This window comes from Temnothorax nylanderi, unplaced genomic scaffold, assembly GCF_030848795.1.
Source record: "Temnothorax nylanderi isolate EJ_2023f unplaced genomic scaffold, tnyl_v1.0 TNYL_tig0120_pilon, whole genome shotgun sequence".
In the NCBI taxonomy this organism is placed as follows: Eukaryota; Metazoa; Arthropoda; class Insecta; order Hymenoptera; family Formicidae; genus Temnothorax; species Temnothorax nylanderi.
Window position 1 is genome coordinate 417,699 of NW_027249182.1, and position 22,500 is coordinate 440,198.

Below are 22,500 nucleotides of genomic sequence, written 5' to 3' on the forward strand. Positions count from 1 at the left end.
AATCCGATCTTCCAATTTGAAAAATGTAAATATTAAATTCACTAACTAATAAGACTTTTTCTTTGCAAAAATTATACTAATTTCAATAAATAAAAAAATAATTACTATTTTAAAAATTACTTGTATTAAAACTACTGATTTAGAATTGTTTTTTCTTAATAATATCACTAAATAATGAGATAACTAATTAAACCTATTTACATAATATTCCTAAATAAAATCTCAAATCAATCAGATTTAGTGCAATAATTAAAATTATTTATATCTGACTGTGATCAGCGTGCAGTAATAAGTTGGAATATATATGTATATGTATTATAATAATACATATACACGGAAATTCATATTGAGCTGCCTAAGATCTAAGCTTAGGACCGAAAACGGCCTTCGGCTCGGGCGGCAAACTTCACACTCGTCTGAAAAACGCTACTTTCGCCCCTTGGTGCACAATATAAACATTCCATTTATTCTATTATTACTTATCTATTTATTCGTATCATTTATCTATAATCGTTAGGATATTTACACTGTCTCAAGAATTCATTTCTTAGATATCAAAAAGAATAACGCCATACTTTTCTGTTAAATATTCCTGAACCAATACCATATTCTCCGCCACAAAGATATAAATCGTATCCTTAAAAAAGATCACATAAGATAATATATAAATAAATAAGCTAATACTGTTTTAGATAAGATAAAATAAAGAAACAGACTGTGCATACCTTGCCAGTGATCTGCATTCCTTCAAGAGATTTACCAGTCTTAGAACAACGTTCGATAATATCCTCCAGATATTCGAATGAGGTTAGCTAAAAAAAATCATTATCATCCCAGCAATGAATATATTGTTCACCATTATTATGTTCACAGGATATAATACCGTGTAAAATTTTTGCTTCCTTATTCTCAATGATATTTAAAGGAACTGTAAAATCCTGCGAAAGACAAGAGATTTTATTATTCGAAGAATTGTAATGCATCTCAATGCGTATAACATCAGAATATAATAGCTCATATGATAAGAAAACAAAATAGATATGTGGGAGATATATACGATATGCATACCTTGGAGTTTGAAATCTCTATTTTATTTAAAATAATTGGAGGTAAAGGCTTATGGCATGCAAGTTATCCTTACAATTTAAGAAAATGTTATTCTAAAAATCGGACACAATGATGTTAATACTCACTATAAAATACAATTTTTTATACCAAGATATTGTGCATATTAAATGTATTTGATAAACATATATAACAACAATTTCATACTTCTATTAATTTAAAACTTTTTACAATTCGCAACCCAAATTTTTCCTAATTTTTACTTCTGTCAGAATCCTGTAATCCCTTAATAGAGTGAAACATTAGTTGCATCGCATTGGTTCTATGAATGTTAATTGAAATAAGCAATAACTGACATTTTGAATAATCGCTCAATCTTCCGTGAGCCATTTATACAATAATATAATTAAAAATTAATTATATATAGTAAACTGAACTTTTAATAAAACATTTTTTTCATTTTTTATATTATAGTAGCTCATATTTAAGAATAAACATGACTACCAAATGTTGAAATTTGTTTGAACTGGTAGCACTGGTATACTTTACACGCAGAGAACTATGTACTAAACTAGAATCTGGGGATCGATAATGTATCTTTTCCTCTAATTGTAAGACGAAAACGTGAAAAGTGAAAAGTTTATCTCTTTCTATTCAACGCCAATAGAAAGAAAGAGTTACATGAAAATTTTTACTTTTCACATTTCCGCTCTAAGGAAAAAGTTACATGATCGCTACCCAGAACTCGACTCACTCCACTCGAGAAGAAAAGGGGACGGGCGAAAGGGAGAATTACGGCCAACCGTTTTTTTTTGTTGGGCTGCGTTCAGTAATTCAACCTATAGCATTATATTAGGGGCTGCACACAATGAAAGGAATAGGGAACAGAGAACAGTTTAATATTAACATATGCATTGTTCACATGGCATGCAAAATATAGAATAAAATTTCATTACTGTTTCTTAACGCTATTTATTTGTTCGTCTATTCTGTGTTAATGAATTACATATGTTAATGAATTTCATATATTAATATTGAACTGTTCCCTATTCCTTTTATTGTGCGCAGCCCCTTAGAGTCGCAGTATAAGTATACACAGTAGAGAGACTGAACTTTTTTGGTGGTAATAAATTTTATCCTACCAGGAATATGGCGGCCTGTATGTATGACAAAGAGAAAGATACTTCTCTCTCTTTCTCTCTTAACCGTTCGTACAGCCCAGAAGATGGCGGCGACTCCGTGACCTGGGACCCACTACATCAAAGGTGCCGACGCTCAGTGTCACTACTGTATGTACTTATACTAGGGTGCGTTCAGGAATTACGTTTAGGCGCACTTATAGGTAACTCTAATGCTATAGTGTACGTACCTATAGCTTAGAATTATCCAGGTTAAATTTCTGAACGCAGCTCTGTGTTAGAGTTACTTAGGTGTGCCTAGGCGTAATTTGAACGCACCCTTGCTGTACTTCACGACAACAATTGAATACCATTGACCAATCAAAAGTCTGCTAAACAGAGGGAGAACGGTCGCAAAGCAATCCGTCTTTATCTTCTCGTGACCCGGGCGCTAGCATGGGAGTTCACATTCCAGTGTTGTATATAGTTCTATGGCTTAGTTTACACCGTAGAAACTCTCGATACGAGTATCAAGCTGGTGCGGACTAAGCGTTAGATACGTTTCTGTTTACATCGACCGTGTTAAATCATATTAGTGATTTTTTCAAGACGTTTTTCAATTTCGATTACGTATATAATGGTTTCAACTTGTATGTATCAAGCCAATCAGACAGCACACTAAGAATGCATTTGATGCGCGTATCAACTTAGTCTGATACAGGCTGTTCTCGAGTATCGTACCATTCCGATACTCCGTCGTTTACATCGATCGTACCAATGGATTTAGTCCTAATATAATACTTGGTATGCATATCAAATCCTCGGTGTAAACAAGATTTACACGCTGAAACTTAAGACGGTAATCATACGTGTATGCTATGGATATTCACTTGTCTGCCTATGCATATTGAGTTTTTATTCGTATATTCGATTTCATGTACAATTAAAATTTTAAAGCAAAAAAATTACTAACAATAATTCATGGCAAAATCAAAAGGCTGATAATTGCGATCATATCCAAAATCAAACTACACACGGGTCCAGGAGTTTTAATTTTAACACACATCTAGGGCGACACTTTATTTCAAAGTATTTAACCTTTTTGCTATGGTGGCGTTGGCCGAATAACGATTATGAGGTACGGCAGCATAGGTCGCCAGCGTTCGCCTTGGAGCGAAGAAGTGCTATGACTCCACTGTTTTAACTCGTTGCATTAAAGATATATAATTTTTCAAGCATAAAAGTAAAACGAGATCTTTATAAGTAGAAAATTATATTTTAAAATTATATTTTATTATTATTTTAAACTTTGTATTTAATACGCTACTAGCAAAGTTAGTACCAATACAATGCCGGCTATAGCCGGCGCTAGTATCTACGAACGTCACATGGATGCCGGCTACAGCAACATTAGGAGCGAAAAGGTTAATGCTTGTGGGAAATAAGGATGACTTTTATTTAAAAATGCCAAGCAGATAGGTTGGCTAAAAACAACATTTATACAAAATGCGAATGCGTATTGAAGTACTCAATGTACGTTGTTCCATAGAATAGATTTTTAAATTAAAGTGATAAATAAATACGAACAACTTTGGTAGGTTTCATAAAAACTTACATTGCAAATATAATGACTAACACAAAACTCAGCATATACCAATTTCCAAAAAATAATATGACGTTGGTCTCCATCTTTGCTATTATTCTTATATACTAGAAGTGTATAAACAACTGCCAGACCATTTTGAATATTGAACTCTGTATACAGATGTCCGGATATACAAGTCGAATACACTTATCTCACTTGAATCTCTGTATACTTAAGAGGTATATTGGTCATGAATATTTAAATACACAGGTCACACACATGGAATAGGATACACATATTCGGATATAGAAACTCTTTATACACATACATAAATTGTGTGTAACTTCTGATGTATACCTACCTATATATACTTTTTCTTTAGAGAACACATTTCAATTTCAAAAAAAGGTAAAAAAAAAACGCGCGTAGTGTACGTGCTCCATATAAAGTCTTTATTGAAAATAATTTTGATCTAATTTGGTCGTATAATTCCACTAACATTTCTTACTACAAAAACAATGACAACAGAAAGGCCAAGTGGACATGATACAAAACACTTGGCACCAAGTGTTTTCTATGTGTGAATCTAAATAATAAAAAATTTTAAAAACCGGAACAGATTGTGTATCGCTGTTCTAAAAAAGAACAGGTACACAACAAGTATAATAAAAAAACATCATTAAAAAAACCAGATGTTACTCATTTACTATATTTACTTGATGTAAACCGTTTGATATTATTGTTTTTGTGGTAAAAAAGAACAAATGGCATTATAAGACCAAATTAGATCAAAATTTTCTTTCTTTAATAAAGATTTTGTATGAAGCACGTACATTTGGCGCGTTTTTTACTGTTTTTTTGAAAAATATAAATTTTATACATATGTACTTTCTGGTAATTAGATAAATTTAAACTATATATCCTTATATATAAACATACATCCTAATAAATAAATGCCTTTTTTTGTCCGTTGTGACAAATTTTACAAACGCTTATTGTTGTGGCGATCACTGTATCACATTCAGTATCAGACAATCTGTATTACAGAACAGTTGGTACCAAGAAAGAAACGCAGCAAGTTTTGGAATTATTTCGAGGAATTTAAACCTTCGCTGGTAAAGTGCGCGACCTGTAAAAAAGAAATTAAGATACTTCATCCAAAAAGCCGTACAACAATATTCAGAGCACACTTATTAAATGTACATAAAATATTTCTCGATAATGACACTCTTGCACTACCTGACGACTTGAGGCAATATTACTCGGAGTTATCGGGATATATAAGACAAAATGTAATAATTGTGGTAAAGCAGTGTCTTTCTTACTAGGTACTGGAAATTAACGACAACATTTAAGAAGACATTCCGCAAGAAGTCGAAGTAAGTAAGTACACATTTAAAACATTATTAAAATAGTAAAGACTATATAAAAATATACTGATAAAACAATCAATAGCTAAAGAAAAAACTGTGCGAATAAAAATGTTTTTATCATCCATATAATATTTATTTGCAATTTTAATAATAAATGTGCACGTACACTTGGTGCGCTTTTTACCTTTATTTGAAAAAGATATGTTTGGAGATCTGTACGCGATCTGATAATTATGTAAATTTTAACGATATATATATCCGTGGTATAAACATACATTCTAATAAATTAAACGTATATTTATGATCTTTGTGAAAAATTCTACAAACGCTTGTTGATGCAATTGCTGTACCACATTTAGTATCAGACAATCTGTATTACAGGACGGTTATAATGGCACCGAAAAGAAAACACAGCAAGTTGTGGAATTATTTCGAGGAGTTGAATCCTTCGCTGATAAAGTGCACGTACTGTAAAAAAAAAATTAAGACACCAACAGGACGCACAAAAATAATGAGAGCACACATATTAAATGTACATGGAATATCTCTCGATTATGACACTCTCTCACTACCTGACGACTTGGAACAATATTACTCGGAGTTATCGGGATATAAGGCAAAATGTAAAGATTGTGGTAAAACAATATCTTTCTTATCAAGTATGGCAAATTTACGAAAACATTTAAGAAGACATTCCACAAGAATCCAAAGTCAAGATGAGTAAGTACATATTCAAAAAATTATTAAAATACTAAAGGTTACAAAATAAATATAATGATAATACAATCAATACAATCGCTAAAAAAATTGAGCAAATAAAAGTTTTTATCAGGGCACCCATGTAACAAAAGTAACACTGTTACTTTTGTCCCGTCTTATATTTTTGCCACAATTGGTCAAATATTTATTGTTATAAAATTACCTAATCTCTAAATATGTATCAATCTACTTAAAAGAATAGTGACATATTTATAATAAACAATAAACAAAGAGATAAACCGAATTTCCAATGAAATATTGTGAAAATAAAAAAACACAATTTAGTGAACTATTTTTTCTTCAACCTTAGTAACGTCAAAGTCAAAATACGTCTGGTTTGTCCGTTCAATTACTTAAAGAAACAACAGAAAGAACAGGCGCACTTAAAGGGTTACGCCACCCCTGAGGCTCTAAAATCATACCTTTTTTTACCATTTATTACGAGTAAATAAATTGCTTTATGAAAAATCAGTTTAGAGGACTTTGTTAGACATGTATTGAGGAGTACAAAAATATTTTTTTATGTATTCTTTATGTAGAAAATACCGGCGTCCTGGCCCAATTGCCGAACCATCTTTTTTTGCGGATGCAAAACGGTGTACAACATTCCCGTCACACTGTTTACCCTAAAGCAAATAAAAAGAAATCTTTATTATTTACATGCAAAAGACTATCGAATTACATAGGGATTTTTCGAAATTTTGATTATTTTCAAAATGACACCTATTTTTACGAAAAATAGCATTTTTCGCCCTAAATGTGTGTTTAAAAATGTTAATAACAAAAAAATAGTCAATATTTTGCAAAAATCGTACGTAGTTCCAAGCAGAATGTATTAAAAAATATTCTGTTAAAATATTAAGTGAATCGGATGAAAACTGTAAGAGTTGTATACCGATTTAAAAAATGCTGTTTTGAGAAAAACGCATTTAAAGTTTTTCAGATATATACTAATGACGTCATGGAAACACTGAAACCGACGCTAGTAGAGCTGTAAGCTTGTACAAATTGCATGCAGTACACATTTTTCAATCTATATTTTTCGATTAGAACCTATGTTTGATAGAAAAGTAGTCCTATATATAATAATATATATTTACGGGATTACTTGGCGGCGTGGCGAGATGCTTTACTAAGCCAGCTCTAACAGCATAATAACGTTGAGATTTTGCTCTAAAACCATTTGTATCATATTTCTATGACTATAAACTAATGATTTAAGTAAAAAAATCAATTTTTTCATACCTCAGGGGTAGCGTAACCTTTTAATGAGTAATTATTTATTTTGCTTATATCATACAATATAATGATATATTGATATTTAAATATTTACTCGTTTGCAAAAAAAATAATTTATAAGTTCAATATTTTAGATAATTCCATTTCGAGAATTACAACACATTTCGATGCAAACCAAGTATTCCAATTAAGTTCAACGGATTATGATACGAATCCTTCTGCATAACGTTAAAATACTGGAGAGCAATACCTTCGCGTCTGTATTGTCCACGTTTTTTTATTTGTAAATTTATATATCAAAGGTTTTATATTTTCATGGTTCCCATGTAATTGTAAAAAAGGTGTGATATCCGTACAAAACATACTTTTTTTAAAAAAAGTTAATAAAATTCGTTAAGTTTGCTCTATACAAACTCATTATTGAAAAAAATTTTGATCTAATTTTGTCATATAATCTCATTTGTGTTTCTTGTTACAAAAACAATTATAACTGAAAGTTTGCATCAAGTAAATAAAATAAATTAGTAACACCTAATTTTTTAAATAATGTTTCTTTGTTATACATATAGTCCAATAAATGTAGGAAAACACTTGGAAAGTTATCCTCGAAGAGTAAACTTTTTTGGAAAGTGTCCTTTTGGGTTTCAGAAAACATGTCCCAAAAGTTTACCAACGTAAACCTTGTGCTAAATGTTTTATTTTACAAAAAAGACCGAAAAATCGGTTTTTTGAGTATAACTAAAAAAACATTAATTTTATGAAAAAATAAACCATGCCAATCGAAAGAGGAGAAAATTTTACTAAAGAAACATATCTAAAGTTTTCTTAATATTAATATGTGTAGGAGTAATAATTTTTTAATTAACGCTTCAAAGTGCGTCGATGCCGCCCCGTGTGAAGCCGCCTGCAGAGTACGCGGGCGTGCGCGCACTTTTTAAAAAGGGTTGTAACTTTTGATTGGGTCGATAGAATCAAATTTTACAAAAAGCATTCGAAAGTAGACGTAATTTACTAATTTTCAAGTGGTTTAGAAAAATTGAGAAAAAATTTTGAGTATATTTAAATCGAATTTGAAGAGAGGCGATGTGAAATTTTTGACTTATTTTACTAATATCATTGCCATTTATTTAAATTTGCAGATTTTTACTTCTAAACTAAAGCATTATATTCTTAAAATATGTGCTGATAACATGCAATAAGTGAAAAAATTTACAAAAATTTATTTTTTAAAAGTTGGGACCTCAAAGTTGATAGTTTTCTTGAAATTTCGTTATTTCAAAATTGATCAACAAGTTTGACTGCAAATATTATTGCTTAGGAAATAGATATTGAAATTTAATAACAGGGTTTTTTAAAGCTGAAAATATGTACTTTAAGATGATACAAGTTTTATTTGAAAAACAAAATATTAAGCAGGTGTATTTTTCAAAAAAGTATATAAAAATAAATGTCAAACTAGAAAATATGAAAATTTCTCTATTTTCAAAATCGAAAAAGTAATAAAAAAATTTTTTTTTTGAGAAAATAACTTATGGGATGTCGTAGCTTGGGTCTTAAACTTTAAGACTGTATATCAGAAATATTTTTTTGTACTTATTATTTTAGTGGCTACACGCAATTTAGTAAAAAAAGTCGTATTTACGACAAGAGCAGAAGCAAACGAAGAACATAATCGATATTTAAATTACAATATGAATATTGTGACTTAATAACAATAAATATTATATAAATTATGAATATTATATTAATATTATATTAATAAGTAGGGCCCGGATATTCAGGCGATTTCTCGGCAGCGTGCGAGTGAGCGGGTGCTCGCTGCAAACAAATGCTACGCTGTCTCCATCGTTTTTCTAGTAACATTCTTTTGTTTTAAGAATCGTTTACATATATTTTTGAGGTTTAACAAAAGGAAATCAGTTTGCAAAGCGCCTTCGCCACAGAACAGTCTCCGTAAAAACGCTTAATTTTATGCTTTTTACCCGCCCTTTTGAGTCGCCATTTTATAATGTTGTAAATTTTACTTCAGATCGTATTTAGCAACCTTGAAAACACATTACTTATGAATTTCATAATTATACATTTAACATTTTTTTAATTATAATTACTTTTTCACATTTTTTTTAAAAATATTGGTTTTTTTCATTTTTTTCCAAAAATAGGTAAGAGCACATGAAATAAATAGGTAAACTTTTCCATTTAAGGGTAGAAAAACACATTTCTGTTTCTAAAAAAGAACACGTACACAACAACTATAATAACGAAATATCATTAAGAAAATCAGATGTTACTACCAATTTAACCTATTCATTTAATGCAAATTATTGGATATCATTGCAAATATTTTAAAGAAACATTAGATGTTAGTGATTTATCATATTGACTTGACATAAAAATTCTGATATTATTGTTTTTATAATAAAAAATATAAATAAAATTATAACATTAAATATTAATTAAAAAAAATTTTCAATAATGGGTTTGTATAGAGCACGTACGCTTTTTGCGCGTTTTTTACCTTTTTTTAAAAATAAGTTTGGAAATCTGTAATTAGGCGATCTGGTAATTAGGCAAATTTAAACTATATATCTATATAAACATACACTCCAATAAATAAACCATGCTTTTTTTATCTTTGTAAGAAATTATGGAAATGCATATTAAGGAAATCACTGTATCGCATTCAGTATCAAACGATTAATCTGTATTACAGGACGGTTATAATGGCACCGACAAGAAAACGTAGCAAGTTGTGGAATCATTTTGAGGAGTTGAATCCTTCGCTGGTAAAGTGCACGACCTGTAAAAAAGAAATTAAGACACCTAATCCAACAAGACGCACAAAAATAATGAGAACACACATATTAAATGTACATGGAATATCTCTTGATGATGAGACTGTCACACTACCTGACGACTTAAAACAATATTACTCGGAGTTACCGGGATATAAGGCAAAATGTTATAATTGTGGCAAAGCAGTGTCTTTCTTAACAAATATTGAAAATTTACGAGTACATTTAAGGAGACATTCAATTATTCCAACTAGAATCCAGAGTCAAAATGAGTAAGTACACATTCAAAAAATTATAAAAATACCAAAGGTTATAAAATACTTGTAATAATAAAACAATTAGTAGCTAAAGAAAATTGAGCAAATAAGAATTTTTATCGGGGCATCCATATATTTATTTGCAATTTTGATCATAAATGTGCACGTACACTTGGTGCGTTTTTTACCTTTCTTTGAAAATGATATGTTTGGAGATCTGTACGCGATCTGATAATTATGAAAATTTTAATTATATTAGGTATATCATATATAAACATACATCCTAATAAATAAACTATGTCTCTTTTTTATCTTTGAGAAAAATTCTACAAACGCTTGTTAAGGCGATCACTGTACTACATTTAATATCAGACAGTCTGTATTACAGGACGCTTATAGTGGACCCAAAAAGAAAACGCAGCAAGCTTTGGAATTATTTCGAGGTACTGAAACCTTCGTTGGTAAAGTGCAAAAAGTGTAAAAAACACTTTTATGTACCTAATAAACAAAATCTTATGAAATTCTTCAGAGGACACTTATTTAATGTACATAGAATATACCTCGATGGCATTCATACACTACCTGACGACTTAAGGCAATGTTACTCGGAGTTACCGGGATATAAGGCAAAATGTAATAACTGTGGTAAAACAATGTCTTTCTTAACAGCAAAAGCATGGTTAAGAGAACATTTAAGAAGACATTCAATTATTCCAACTAGAATCCAGAGCCGAGATGAGTAAGTACACATTCAAAAAATACCAAATTAAAATACCAAAGATTATAAAATAAATGTAATGACAAAACAATCAATAGCTAAAGAAAATTGAGTGAATAAGAGTTTTATCGGGGCATCCATATAATATTTATATGCAATTTTGATCATAAATGTGCATTTACACCTGGTGCGTTTATTACCCTTTTTTTTTAAATATGAAGATCTGTACGCAATCTGATAATAATTGCAAATTTTAACTATATGTCCGTATAAACATATATCCTAATAAGTAAACCATGCCTCCTTATGATCTTTGTGAGAAATTCTACAAACGCTTGTTGAGGCAATCACTGTATCGCATTCAGTATCAAACGATTAATCTGTATTACAGGACGGTTATAATGGCACCGACAAGAAAACGTAGCAAGTTGTGGAATCATTTTGAGGAGTTGAATCCTTCGCTGGTAAAGTGCACGACCTGTAAAAAAGAAATTAAGACAACTAATCCAGCAAGACGTACAATAATAATGAGAGCACACATATTAAATGTACATGGAATATCTCTTGATGATGAGACTGTCACACTACCTGACGACTTAAAACAATATTACTCGAAATTACCGAGATATAAGGCAAAATGCAATAATTGCGGCAAAACATTATCCTTCTTAACAAAGTTTGCACATTTACGAAAACATTTAAGAAGACATTCCACAAGTATACAGAGTCCAGATAAGTAAGTACACAATCAAAAAATTATTAAAATATAAAAAATTATAAAATAAATGTAATAACAAAACAATCAATAGATAAAGAAAATTGAGCGAATAAGAGTTTTTATCGGAGCATCCATATAATATTTATATGCAATTTTGATCATAAATGTGCATGTACATCTGCGTTTTTTTACTTTTTTTTTAAAAATATGTTTGAAGATCTGTACGCGATCTGATAATTATGCAAATTTTAACTATATATCAGTATAAATATACATTCTAATAAATTAAATGTGTCTTTATGATCTTTGTGAAAAATTCTACAAACGCTTGTTGATGCAATTGCTGTACCACATTTAGTATCAGACAATCTGTATTACAGGACGGTTATAATGGCATCGAAAAGAAAACGCAGCAAGTTGTGGAATTATTTCGAGGAGTTGAATCCTTCGCTGGTAAAGTGCACGACCTGTAAAAAAGAAATTAAGATACCTCATCGAACAAAGTTTATGTCAATATTCAGAGTACACTTAGTAAATGTACATGGAATATCTCTGGATGATGACACTGTCACACTACCTGACGACTTAAGGCAATGTTACTCGAAATTACCGGGATGTAAGGCAAAATGTAATAATTGCGGCGAAACAGTATCCTCCTTAACAAATGTTGGAAATTTACGAAAACATTTAAGAAGGCATTCCACAATAACCCAGAGTCGAGATGAGTAAGTACACAATCAAAAAATTATTAAAATACTAAAGATTATAAAATAAATGTAATAATAAAACAATCAGTAGCTAAAGAAAATTGAGTGAATAATAGTTTTTATCGGGTCATCCATATAATAATTATTCGCAATTTTGGTCATAATTGTGCATGTACACTTGGTGCGTTTTTTAACCTTTTTTAAAAATATGTTTAAAGATCTGTACGCAATCTAATAATTATGCAAATTTTAACTATATGTCCGTATAAACATATATCCTAATAAGTAAACCATGCCTCCTTATGATCTTTGTGAGAAATTCTACAAACGCTTGTTGAGGCAATCACTGTACCACATTTAATATCAGACAATCTGTATTACAGAATGGATATAGTGGACCCAAAAAGAAAACGCAGCAAGATTTGGAATTATTTCGAGAAATTGAAACCTTTGCTAGTAAAGTGCACGACCTGTAAAAGAGAAATTAAGTTATCTGACACAAAATCAATGAGACTGCACTTAAGTAGACATGGAATATTTCTCGATAATGACACTCTCTCACTACCTGACGACTTAAGACAATATTACTCGGTGTTACCAAAATATAAAGCAAAATGTAATAATTGCGGTGAAACAGTATCTTTCTTAACAGATTTTAGAAATTTACGCAGACATTTAAGAAGACATTCCACAAGTATCCAGAGTCCAGATGAGTAAGTACACATTCAAAAAATTATTAAAATACTAAAGACTATAAAATAAATGTAATGATAAAACAATCAGTAGCTAAAGAAAATTGAGCGAATAAGAGTTTTTATCGGGGCATCCATATAATATTTATATGCAATTTTGATCATAAATGTGAATGTATACCTGGTGCATTTTTATCTTTTTCTTTTTAAATATGTTTAAATCTGTCCGCCATCTGATAATTATGCAAATTTTAACTACGTATCCGTATAAACATACATCTTAATAAGTAAACCATGCCTCTTTATGACCTTTGTGAGAAATTTTACAAACTCTTGTTGATGCAATTGCTGTACCACATTTAGTGTCAGACAATCTGTATTACAGGACGACACTGACAAAAAAACGCAGCAAGTTTTGGAATTATTTCGAGGAATTGAAACCTACGCTGGTAAAGTGCACGACCTGTAAAAAAGAGATTAAGATACCTGATCCAACAAGACGCACAAAAATAATGAGAATACACTTAAGTAGACATGGAATATTTCTCGATAATGACTCTCACACACTACCCTACGACTTAAAACAAAATTACTCGGAGTTACCGGGATATAAGGCAAAATGTAATAATTGCGGCAAAACATTATCTTTCTTAAGCGATTCGAGATATTTACGAGAACATTTAAGAAGACATTCCATAAGAATCCAGAATCGAAATAAGTAAGTATACATTCAAAAAATTATAAAAATACCAAAGATTATAAAATAATTGTAATGATAAAACAATTAGTAGCTAAAGCGAATAAGTGTTTTTATCGGGGCATCCATATAATATTTATATGCAATTTTGATCATAAATGTGCATGTATACCTGGTGCGTTTTTATCTTTTCCTTTTTAAATATGTTTGAAGCTCTGTACGCGATCTGATAATTTTAACGATATATCCGTATAAACATACATCCCCTAATAAGTAAATCATGCCTTTTTATGACCTTTATGGAAAATTCTACAAACGCTTGTTGAGGCAATTACTGTACCACATATAATATCAGACAATATGTATTACAGAACAATTATTGTACAGAGAAAGAAACGCAGCAAGTTGTGGAATTATTTCGAGGAATTGAAACCTTCGCTGGTAAAGTGTGTAATTTGTAAAATCGAAATTTATATGCCTCATCCATCAAACAGCACAGCAATAACGATAGGACACTTAAATAGACATGGAATATTTTTCAATAATGACACTTTCACATTACCTGATGATTTGAGGCAATATTACTCGGAGTTACCGAGATATAAGGCAAAATGTAATGATTGTGGTAAAACAATATCTTTCTTAACAAATATAGCACGTTTACGAAAACATTTAAGAAGACATTCCACAAGAATCCTGAGTCGAGATGAGTAAGTACACATTCAAAAAATTATTAAAATACTGGACTATAAAATAAATGCAAAAAAACGATCAACAGTTAATGAAAGAGCGCGAATACAAGTTTTTATCAGGTCGTTTATTTTCACGTTCTTTCATGCATCATAGATATAGTTCAGAAATTTAGATTAAGATGTTTATTTGTTTGACATTAATACTGCAAAAATTGAAGACAGATATACAGAGTGTTTCCTAAGTAATTACACATACTTGAAGGGGATATTCCTTGGCTAATTTTAAGAAGAAAAGGTTCTCTAAACATGTGTCATAAACTACTTCGTTTTCAAAATATAAGATGTCAAAGTCGTGAAAAAAAAATGAAAATTTCAAAAATCTGGAAAGCGTTTAAAGACATTTTATTCAAATTTGGTATGCGTATATGTGGTATTAAGAATTATTTTCCAGTACCGATAAAACATTTTTTATTCCACCTGGAGCGTGTGTCTTTGACACCATGTGTTTTGAAAGCAAAGTAGTTTAGACACATGTTTATAGGACCTTTTCTTCTTAAAATAAACCAAGGAACATCTTCTTCAAGTTTGTGTACTTACTTCGAAAACACTTTAAACTATATATCTATATAAACATACACTCCAATAAATAAACCATGCTTTTTTTATCTTTGTAAGAAATTATGGAAATGCATATTAAGGCAATCACTGTATCGCATTCAGTATCAAACGATTAATCTGTATTACAGGACGGTTATAATGGCAACGAAAAGGAAACGCAGCAGGTTGTGGAATTATTTCGAGAAGTTGAATCCTTCGCTGGTAAAGTGCACGACCTGTAAAAAAGAAATTAAGACACCTAATTCAACAAGACGCACAAAAATAATGAGAGCACACATATTAAATGTACATGGAATATCTCTTGATGATGAGACTGTCACACTACCTGACGACTTAAAACAATATTACTCGGAGTTACCGGAATATAAGGCAAAATGTAATAATTGTGGCAAAGCAGTGTCTTTCTTAACAAATATTGAAAATTTACGAGTACATTTAAGAAGACATTCAATTAATCTAACTGGAATCCAGAGTCGAAATGAGTAAGTACACATTCAAAAAATACCAAATTAAAATACTAAAGATTATAAAATAAATGTAATGACAAAACAATCAATAGATAAAGTAAATTGAGCGAATAAGAGTTTTTATCGGGACATCCATATAATATTTGTTTGCAATTTTGATCATAAATGTGCATTTACATCTGATGCGTTTTTTACTTTTTTTAAAAATATGTTTGAAGATCTGTACACGATCTGATAGTTATGCAAATTTTAACGATATATCCGTATAAACATACATTCTAATAAACTAAATGTGTCTTTATGACCTTTGTGAGAAATTTCTACAAACGTTTGTTGCAATCGCTGTACCACATTTAGTTTTAGACAATCTGTATTGCAGGACGACACCGAGAAAAAAACGCAGCAAGTTGTGGAATTATTTCAAGGAATTGAAACCTACGCTGGTAAAGTGCACGATTTGTAAAAAAGAAATTAAGATATCTCGTCCATCAAACCGTATAACAATATTCAGAGTACATTTAAAGAGACATGGAATATTTCTCGATAATGACACTCACACACTACCCTACGACTTAAAACAATATTACTCGAAGTTACCGGGATATAAGGCAAAATGTAATAATTGCGGCAAAATAGTATCCTTCTTAACCTGTTTTGGAAATTTACGACGACATTTAAGAAGACATTCCACAAGAATCCAGAGTGGAGATGAGTAAGTACACATTCAAAATATTATTAAAATACTAAAGATTATTAATGCTTATTTGCAATTTTGATCATAAATGTGCCTCTCAAATCGTAATAACGATTATTTCTAATTATTTCGCAAATATAATTCAAATAAATATGAATCCCTTATTTTCACGTTTTTTCATGCATCATAAATATAGACAATTCATAAAATTTAGATTAAATATTTATTTGTTTGACATTAGTATTGCAGAAATTTGAGGTAGATATATAAAATGTACGATTCATAGTTCTAATAATAGATATTTAAATTGAATAGCTCTATTTAATAAAATCTATATAGGACAACTCTCAAATCTGCCATCCACTGATTACGTAGATGAATAATAATTAATAAATTAATAATAATTAATAAAAGTTTCTGTTAGACAACAATCAACCGTTCTTTGTTATAGTATTTGATTACATGTTGTAGGCTTACAAATGTCAGCCTAGTGATATTGATTATTTGTTACCCTGGAGTTATTATTGTATATGTATATTGTATATAGCACAAACCTAATTTCTAACATATTGTACAATTTTTCATAAGAACATTTTATCATTTTAGACCGTTTTAATTGGTGACCGTATCCGTTTTATGTTTAAACACGTACTCACATTAAGACAGCCTTTATTATAAATTATATATTAGGAAGAACGTCTCTTTCAGGCGACGTATATAAACAATAAATAAGTGAAACACGACGGATATAATATACAATCAAATTAATGTACAAAATATTATAAGTTTAATTAGGGAGATACTCCACTTTACGGTCAGGACAAAATTTTGATAGCCTAATAAAATTGTTCGTGTGAATATATGTATATTTCTTCATCTCAACTAAAGCTGGAATAGAACAATTATGTTAAAATAGCGTTTCACTTTAACTCAATTTTAAATCATATATCGTGTTTCACTTATCTATTAATTACATATTCAGTCTAGACATTAATTGCTTGAAATTAGCATTACAGAAATTCGAGGTATAAACACTTGGCGCAAGACACTGCCGTGTCTCTTGATTCTCTCTCTTTATCTCTTTCTTTTTCTTCCTCCTACTCACTCTCACTTACAAAATTTTACTCCATTACGGTTCATGTCAATAAGAACATAATAGCATTAAGTAATACAGTTGTAGTATTTTAATAATTATTACTTTTGCTTCCTCATAAAGGAAGCTTTGTTTTCGTGAATTTCGTATATGAACCTTTGATTGCGTATATAGTTGGGTCTAATCAACCAAATTTAAATGACTTATATATAAAATAGGGGTAGAAGAAACCAAAGAAAAGATTGTTTTTTGAGTTTTTGATGCTAATATGTTCAGAGTGTTCTAAAATGTCGAAATATTGCATTAAAAAAAGGTGTGTATGTGGCAAATTTTTTTTAGAAATGTCCGTGGTTGCTCTAACTTCCGCAAATATTGAGATATCGGGCTATTTTTTTTTTAATCGATAGAGTATTATTCAAGGAAGGTTGGTATTGAATTTGGCGATAATCGGTAAAGGGGTTCTTTTTTAAAAAAATTTTGAATTTTTTTAGAAATGTCGTAAAAGGGTTCTTTTTTAAATATTGGGCTATTTCTAATTTTATTATATTCTTCAGTCTTTTCTACCCCTATTTCATATATAATACTGTTACGCCCGTGCTGTGCGCCCGTGTCGTGCGCTCATGCGAGTCGCCCGGTAGTAGAGAAGTCGCGAATCGTCCTTAGCGACGGTTGTTGACAGATAATGATGTTCAGATTTGGCTCCGGGATTCCGTCTCGTTCGGACGTGTCTGCCCGAGTCTTTCGCTGTATTGAGCGTTATAATAAACGAGTTCCCTTTTCCTTAAACTGAGTTATCTTTTCTTGAGTGAGTGTCGGGATCGCGTCGCGCGTGAGTGAGAGTGAGAAAGTGCAGCGGACGCGCGACAAGCGTAACAAAATACTTTAAGATTTGGTTGATTATCGGTATATCTAATAATCGGTATATCTAATAAGGGTTCTTTTTTTATAAAATTTTGAATTTTTTGAGGATCGGTGAAAGGATTACCGATTTCTGCTTAAAAAGTGTATAAGATGTACATGTAATTTTATATAAAGTAATATCATTAAAATAAAGTTGTTTTGAATTTTGCGAGGGTCGGTGAAAGGGTTATCGATTTTTGCTTAAAAAATTGCTTAACAAATAACTTAATGTGTAAGTTGTTTGTTGGATAGAATATTATTTAAGGAAGATATTGAATTTGGCGATGATCAGTAAAGGAGTTACCGATTTCTGCTCAAAAAGTTACATGTATAAGTTGTATATGTAATTTTATATAGAGTATCATTAAAAGAAGGTTGGTATTGAATTTGGCGATAATCGGTAAAAAGGTTCTTTCTTTATAAAATTTTGAATTTTTTTAGAAATGCCCGTGGTTGCTCTAACTTTTGTAAATTTTGAAATATTGAACTATTTATTTTATTATATTCTTCAGTCTTTTTTATTGTTATTTCATATATAATTCTTTAAGGATGTTTTACGTATAGCTATATGTAGTATAATTTTGTTTTCTTGGTTAAACAGTGTAAAGCTAGTCTCAGAAAATATTCATGAACAACATGTTATCATTGGGACAGAAAAAGCGTAAAAATCGCAATTTTGTCCCATTTTTGTACTTGATACTGTTTAAATAAATCATTAAAAAATTGAAAAAAAATATTAACAGAAAAACTTAAAAAACCGTAATTGCAATTCTCGATGTCATAGAAGTGTACCATAAAAATTTCATTCATTTTTACTGTACAGGAGCAGAGATACATATTATGATATTTACATGGAAAGTATATCTATATATGGAGGGGTAAAAACCACAGTGGTGTAAGTCAAATTTTTAAAAATATTTTTTCGTGTGCATAGATGCAATTTATATATTGTATAGATTGCATCTATGCACGCGAGAAAAAATTTAAAAAAATTTGACTTACACCACTATGACTTTTACCCCTCCATATATATACAATTTCTGTAACTTTTAAAGCAAATATCTCAGAAACGGGTCAGACAATCGATCGCAAATTTAACACAGGTTTTTGGGATATATAAGTGCACAATCTTTCTAAATTTCAGGTTCATCTCTCTATTTGGACATAAGTGATATACATCCTTAAGATTTGGTTGATTAGTTCTTGAGTTAAAGACATTTAAAATTTTGCAAAATTCAATATAAAGAAAAAACCTTTTTACTGATTATCGCCAAATTCAATACCAACCTTTTTTTAATGTTACTCTATATAAAATTATTGCTTCCTCATCGTTTTTAAGTGTGCAAGTGGAAACTTGTACATTGCTTTCTCATAGTTTTTAAGTGTGCAAGTAGAAACTTGTTTAAGTGAGCAAGTAGAAACTTGCACATTGCTTCCTTATAGTTTTTAAGTGTGCAAGTAGAAACCTGCACATTGCTTCCTCTATGAGGAAGCCTGTTTTTTTATGCATAATTATTAGTAGATATTTATTAATTTATGCATAAAAAAACAGGCTTCCTTATAGAGGAAGCAATGTGCAGGTTTCTACTTGCACACTTAAAAACTATAAGGAAGCAATGTGCAAGTTTCTACTTGCTCACTTAAACAAGTTTCTACTTGCACACTTAAAAACTATGAGAAAGCAATGTACAAGTTTCCACTTGCACACTTTTTTCTATTTTTAATTACACCACTTTTCTATACAGACCATGCACTTCAAGTTTAGCGGATGATAATGTAGGTTCTTCTGCACGTAGTCAAGCTCGAGATACATCTGGTTTGCTCGTTCAGTCATTTATTAAAGAAACGACAGAAAAAACAGGCGCACTTAATGAATAATTATTCGATTTTCTTATATCACACAATATAATAATGTCTTGATATTTAAATTAATTCTTACTCTTTTGCAAGAGAGTAAGTTACAACGTGAATATTTTAAATAATGCCATTTTTAATTGCACCGTTTTTCAATGCAGACTGAGCACCTCAAGTTTACCCGGTAACGATATAGATCCCAATGTAGAACGTCAAGATCAGGAAACAATTGATTTGACTCTACAATCATGTGAACAATCGAGAAAAGAAACAAGAGCATGTGATGAGTAAATTTTCGTTTGTTTATATAATGACAACCTACTATTAAAATATTTACTCTTCTGCAAAAGAATAATTTATAAACGTTCATATTTAAAATAATTTTATTTCTAATTGCACCGTATTTCAATGCAGATCAAGCACTTCAAGTTTAACGGATTATATGGATCCTACTGCGAAACGTCAAAGTGGAGAACTATCTGGTTTGCCCGTTCAATCATTTAGAAAAACGATAGAAAGAACAGGCGCTCTTAATAAGTAATTATTCGTTTTGCTTATATCATACAATATAATAATATCTTAATATTTAAATATTTACTCTTTTGCAAAAGAATAACTTACGACGTTAATGTTTTAAATAATTCCATTTTTAATTACTCTATATTTCTATGCAGACCAGGCACTTCAATTTCAACGGGTTATAACACGAATCTTACCGCAGAATGTCAAAGTCAGGAAACAGTTGATTTGGATCCTCAAACATATGAACAATCGAAAAAGGAAACAAGGGCATGTGATGGGTAATTATTTGACATTGTCATGACAAATCGACCATTGGTTTTTTGGTCAGATTAGTCATCAAGACTTTTCGACTATGGGTTTTGGTCTTTTTAAATTGATGTAATTTTGATGCTTATATATAATACATTAAAATAGAGTTGCTCCCTAATTTGATTGATATCATATCGGTCACTTATCTATTATATAATCACAAATTCAGTCTAGACATTAATTGATTGACATTAGCATTACAGAAATTCGAGGTGTAAAACATTCTCTCCCTATCTCTTTCCTTTTCTTCTTTCTACTCACTCTCACTTACAAAACTTCATTCCATTACGGTTCATCGTCAATAAGTACATAATAGCATTAAGTAATATGTACAGTTGTAGAATTTTAATAATTATTATTATTTTGTTAATTTTAATCACACCACTTTTCTATATAGACCAAGCAGTTCAAGTTTAGCGGATAATAGTATAGATCCTTCTGCAGACCGTCAAAGTCAAGATACATCTGATTTGCCCATACAATCACTTAAAGAAGCGATAGAAAAAACAGGCGCACTTAATAAGTAATTATTCGTATTGTTTATATCAATATAACAATATAACAATATAACAATATAACAATATCTTGATATTTAAATATTTACTCTTTTGCAAAAGAATGATTTATAACATTAATTTAAATAATTCCATTTCTAATTGCACCGTATTTTAATGCAGACCAAGCACCTTAACTTCAACGGCTTATATTATGGATCTTTCTACAGGAAAATATATTCCTCTGCGTCCAAGTCAAGAACAAGTACCATCTAGTTTACCCGTTCAATCATTTAAAGAAACGGCAGAAATTACAGAAGTACTTGATGAGTAATTATTCGTTTAGTTTATATAGTATAATGGAATGGTATCCAAATAGTTAAATATTGACTTTTCTGCACAAGTATATTTTACAACTGTGACATTTTAAAAATAATTACTCTCTCCTTTTTACTTTTAATCACATCACGTTTCTACACAGACCGAGCACTTCAAGTTCAGCGGATTACGTTATGGATATTGACTCTATTTGTGCTTTATCAATTAAATCTTTTATTTAGTAGGCACTTTTGTGATTAAACACATAATGTAAAAAAAATATGTCACACGTTTACGTCCTTTTTCAGTTTGATATTTAAGTCGATAAATAAAATAAAGAAAGATGATTTAAAAACTTTGACGTCGTCGTTAGATAAAATATGTTTTCAACTCATTTAGTCAAACATAAAAGAAGACAGAAACTCGAAATCATCATAAATATGTCTGTACGCGAGCGCGAGAGAAATCAAAAGAAAGTCAGAGTAATGTATTCGAATTTACTGTTAATAATAATCGTAAGTCTGCATTTTGAAATGTGTTCCTAATACACGAGTTTTTTACGTCAGTTCTGTACAGTCGCTTTTTTCTTCCATGAGCAACAGAGCAAAATCACGATTCTGCGAGCGACTCAACGCGGCGTGATGAGCGTTCTCAATTCGATTTTCAAAAAATTGATCTCTTTCCTCCAAAAATCGTATTTTATATCGATTCTTTTCTATTTGATTTTTGTACGAATCGAATCTTTCAAGAGAATCGATTTTCGATCTGTTAATATGCTTATTTATGAAATTTTGTTTAATGAAGAATTCACCCTGG

General features: G+C 30.4%; 1 protein-coding gene across 1 annotated transcript; it reads left to right on the forward strand.

Annotated features, from left to right (window-relative positions):
• The first annotated feature begins 4,751 nt into the window (after positions 1 to 4,751).
• On the forward strand, positions 4,752 to 22,042 carry LOC139776429 (uncharacterized). The gene is made up of 17 exons (XM_071713060.1): positions 4,752 to 4,967; positions 5,097 to 5,147; positions 5,523 to 5,861; positions 9,853 to 10,206; positions 10,568 to 10,930; positions 11,301 to 11,645; positions 12,008 to 12,352; positions 12,718 to 13,047; positions 13,412 to 13,744; positions 14,095 to 14,433; positions 15,162 to 15,515; positions 15,880 to 16,212; positions 20,203 to 20,328; positions 20,456 to 20,578; positions 20,716 to 20,841; positions 21,270 to 21,395; positions 21,597 to 22,042. Coding segments are annotated over exons 1-17 (4,035 nt in total). The 5' UTR covers positions 4,752 to 4,965; the 3' UTR covers positions 21,643 to 22,042.
• The last annotated feature ends 458 nt before the right edge of the window (positions 22,043 to 22,500 follow it).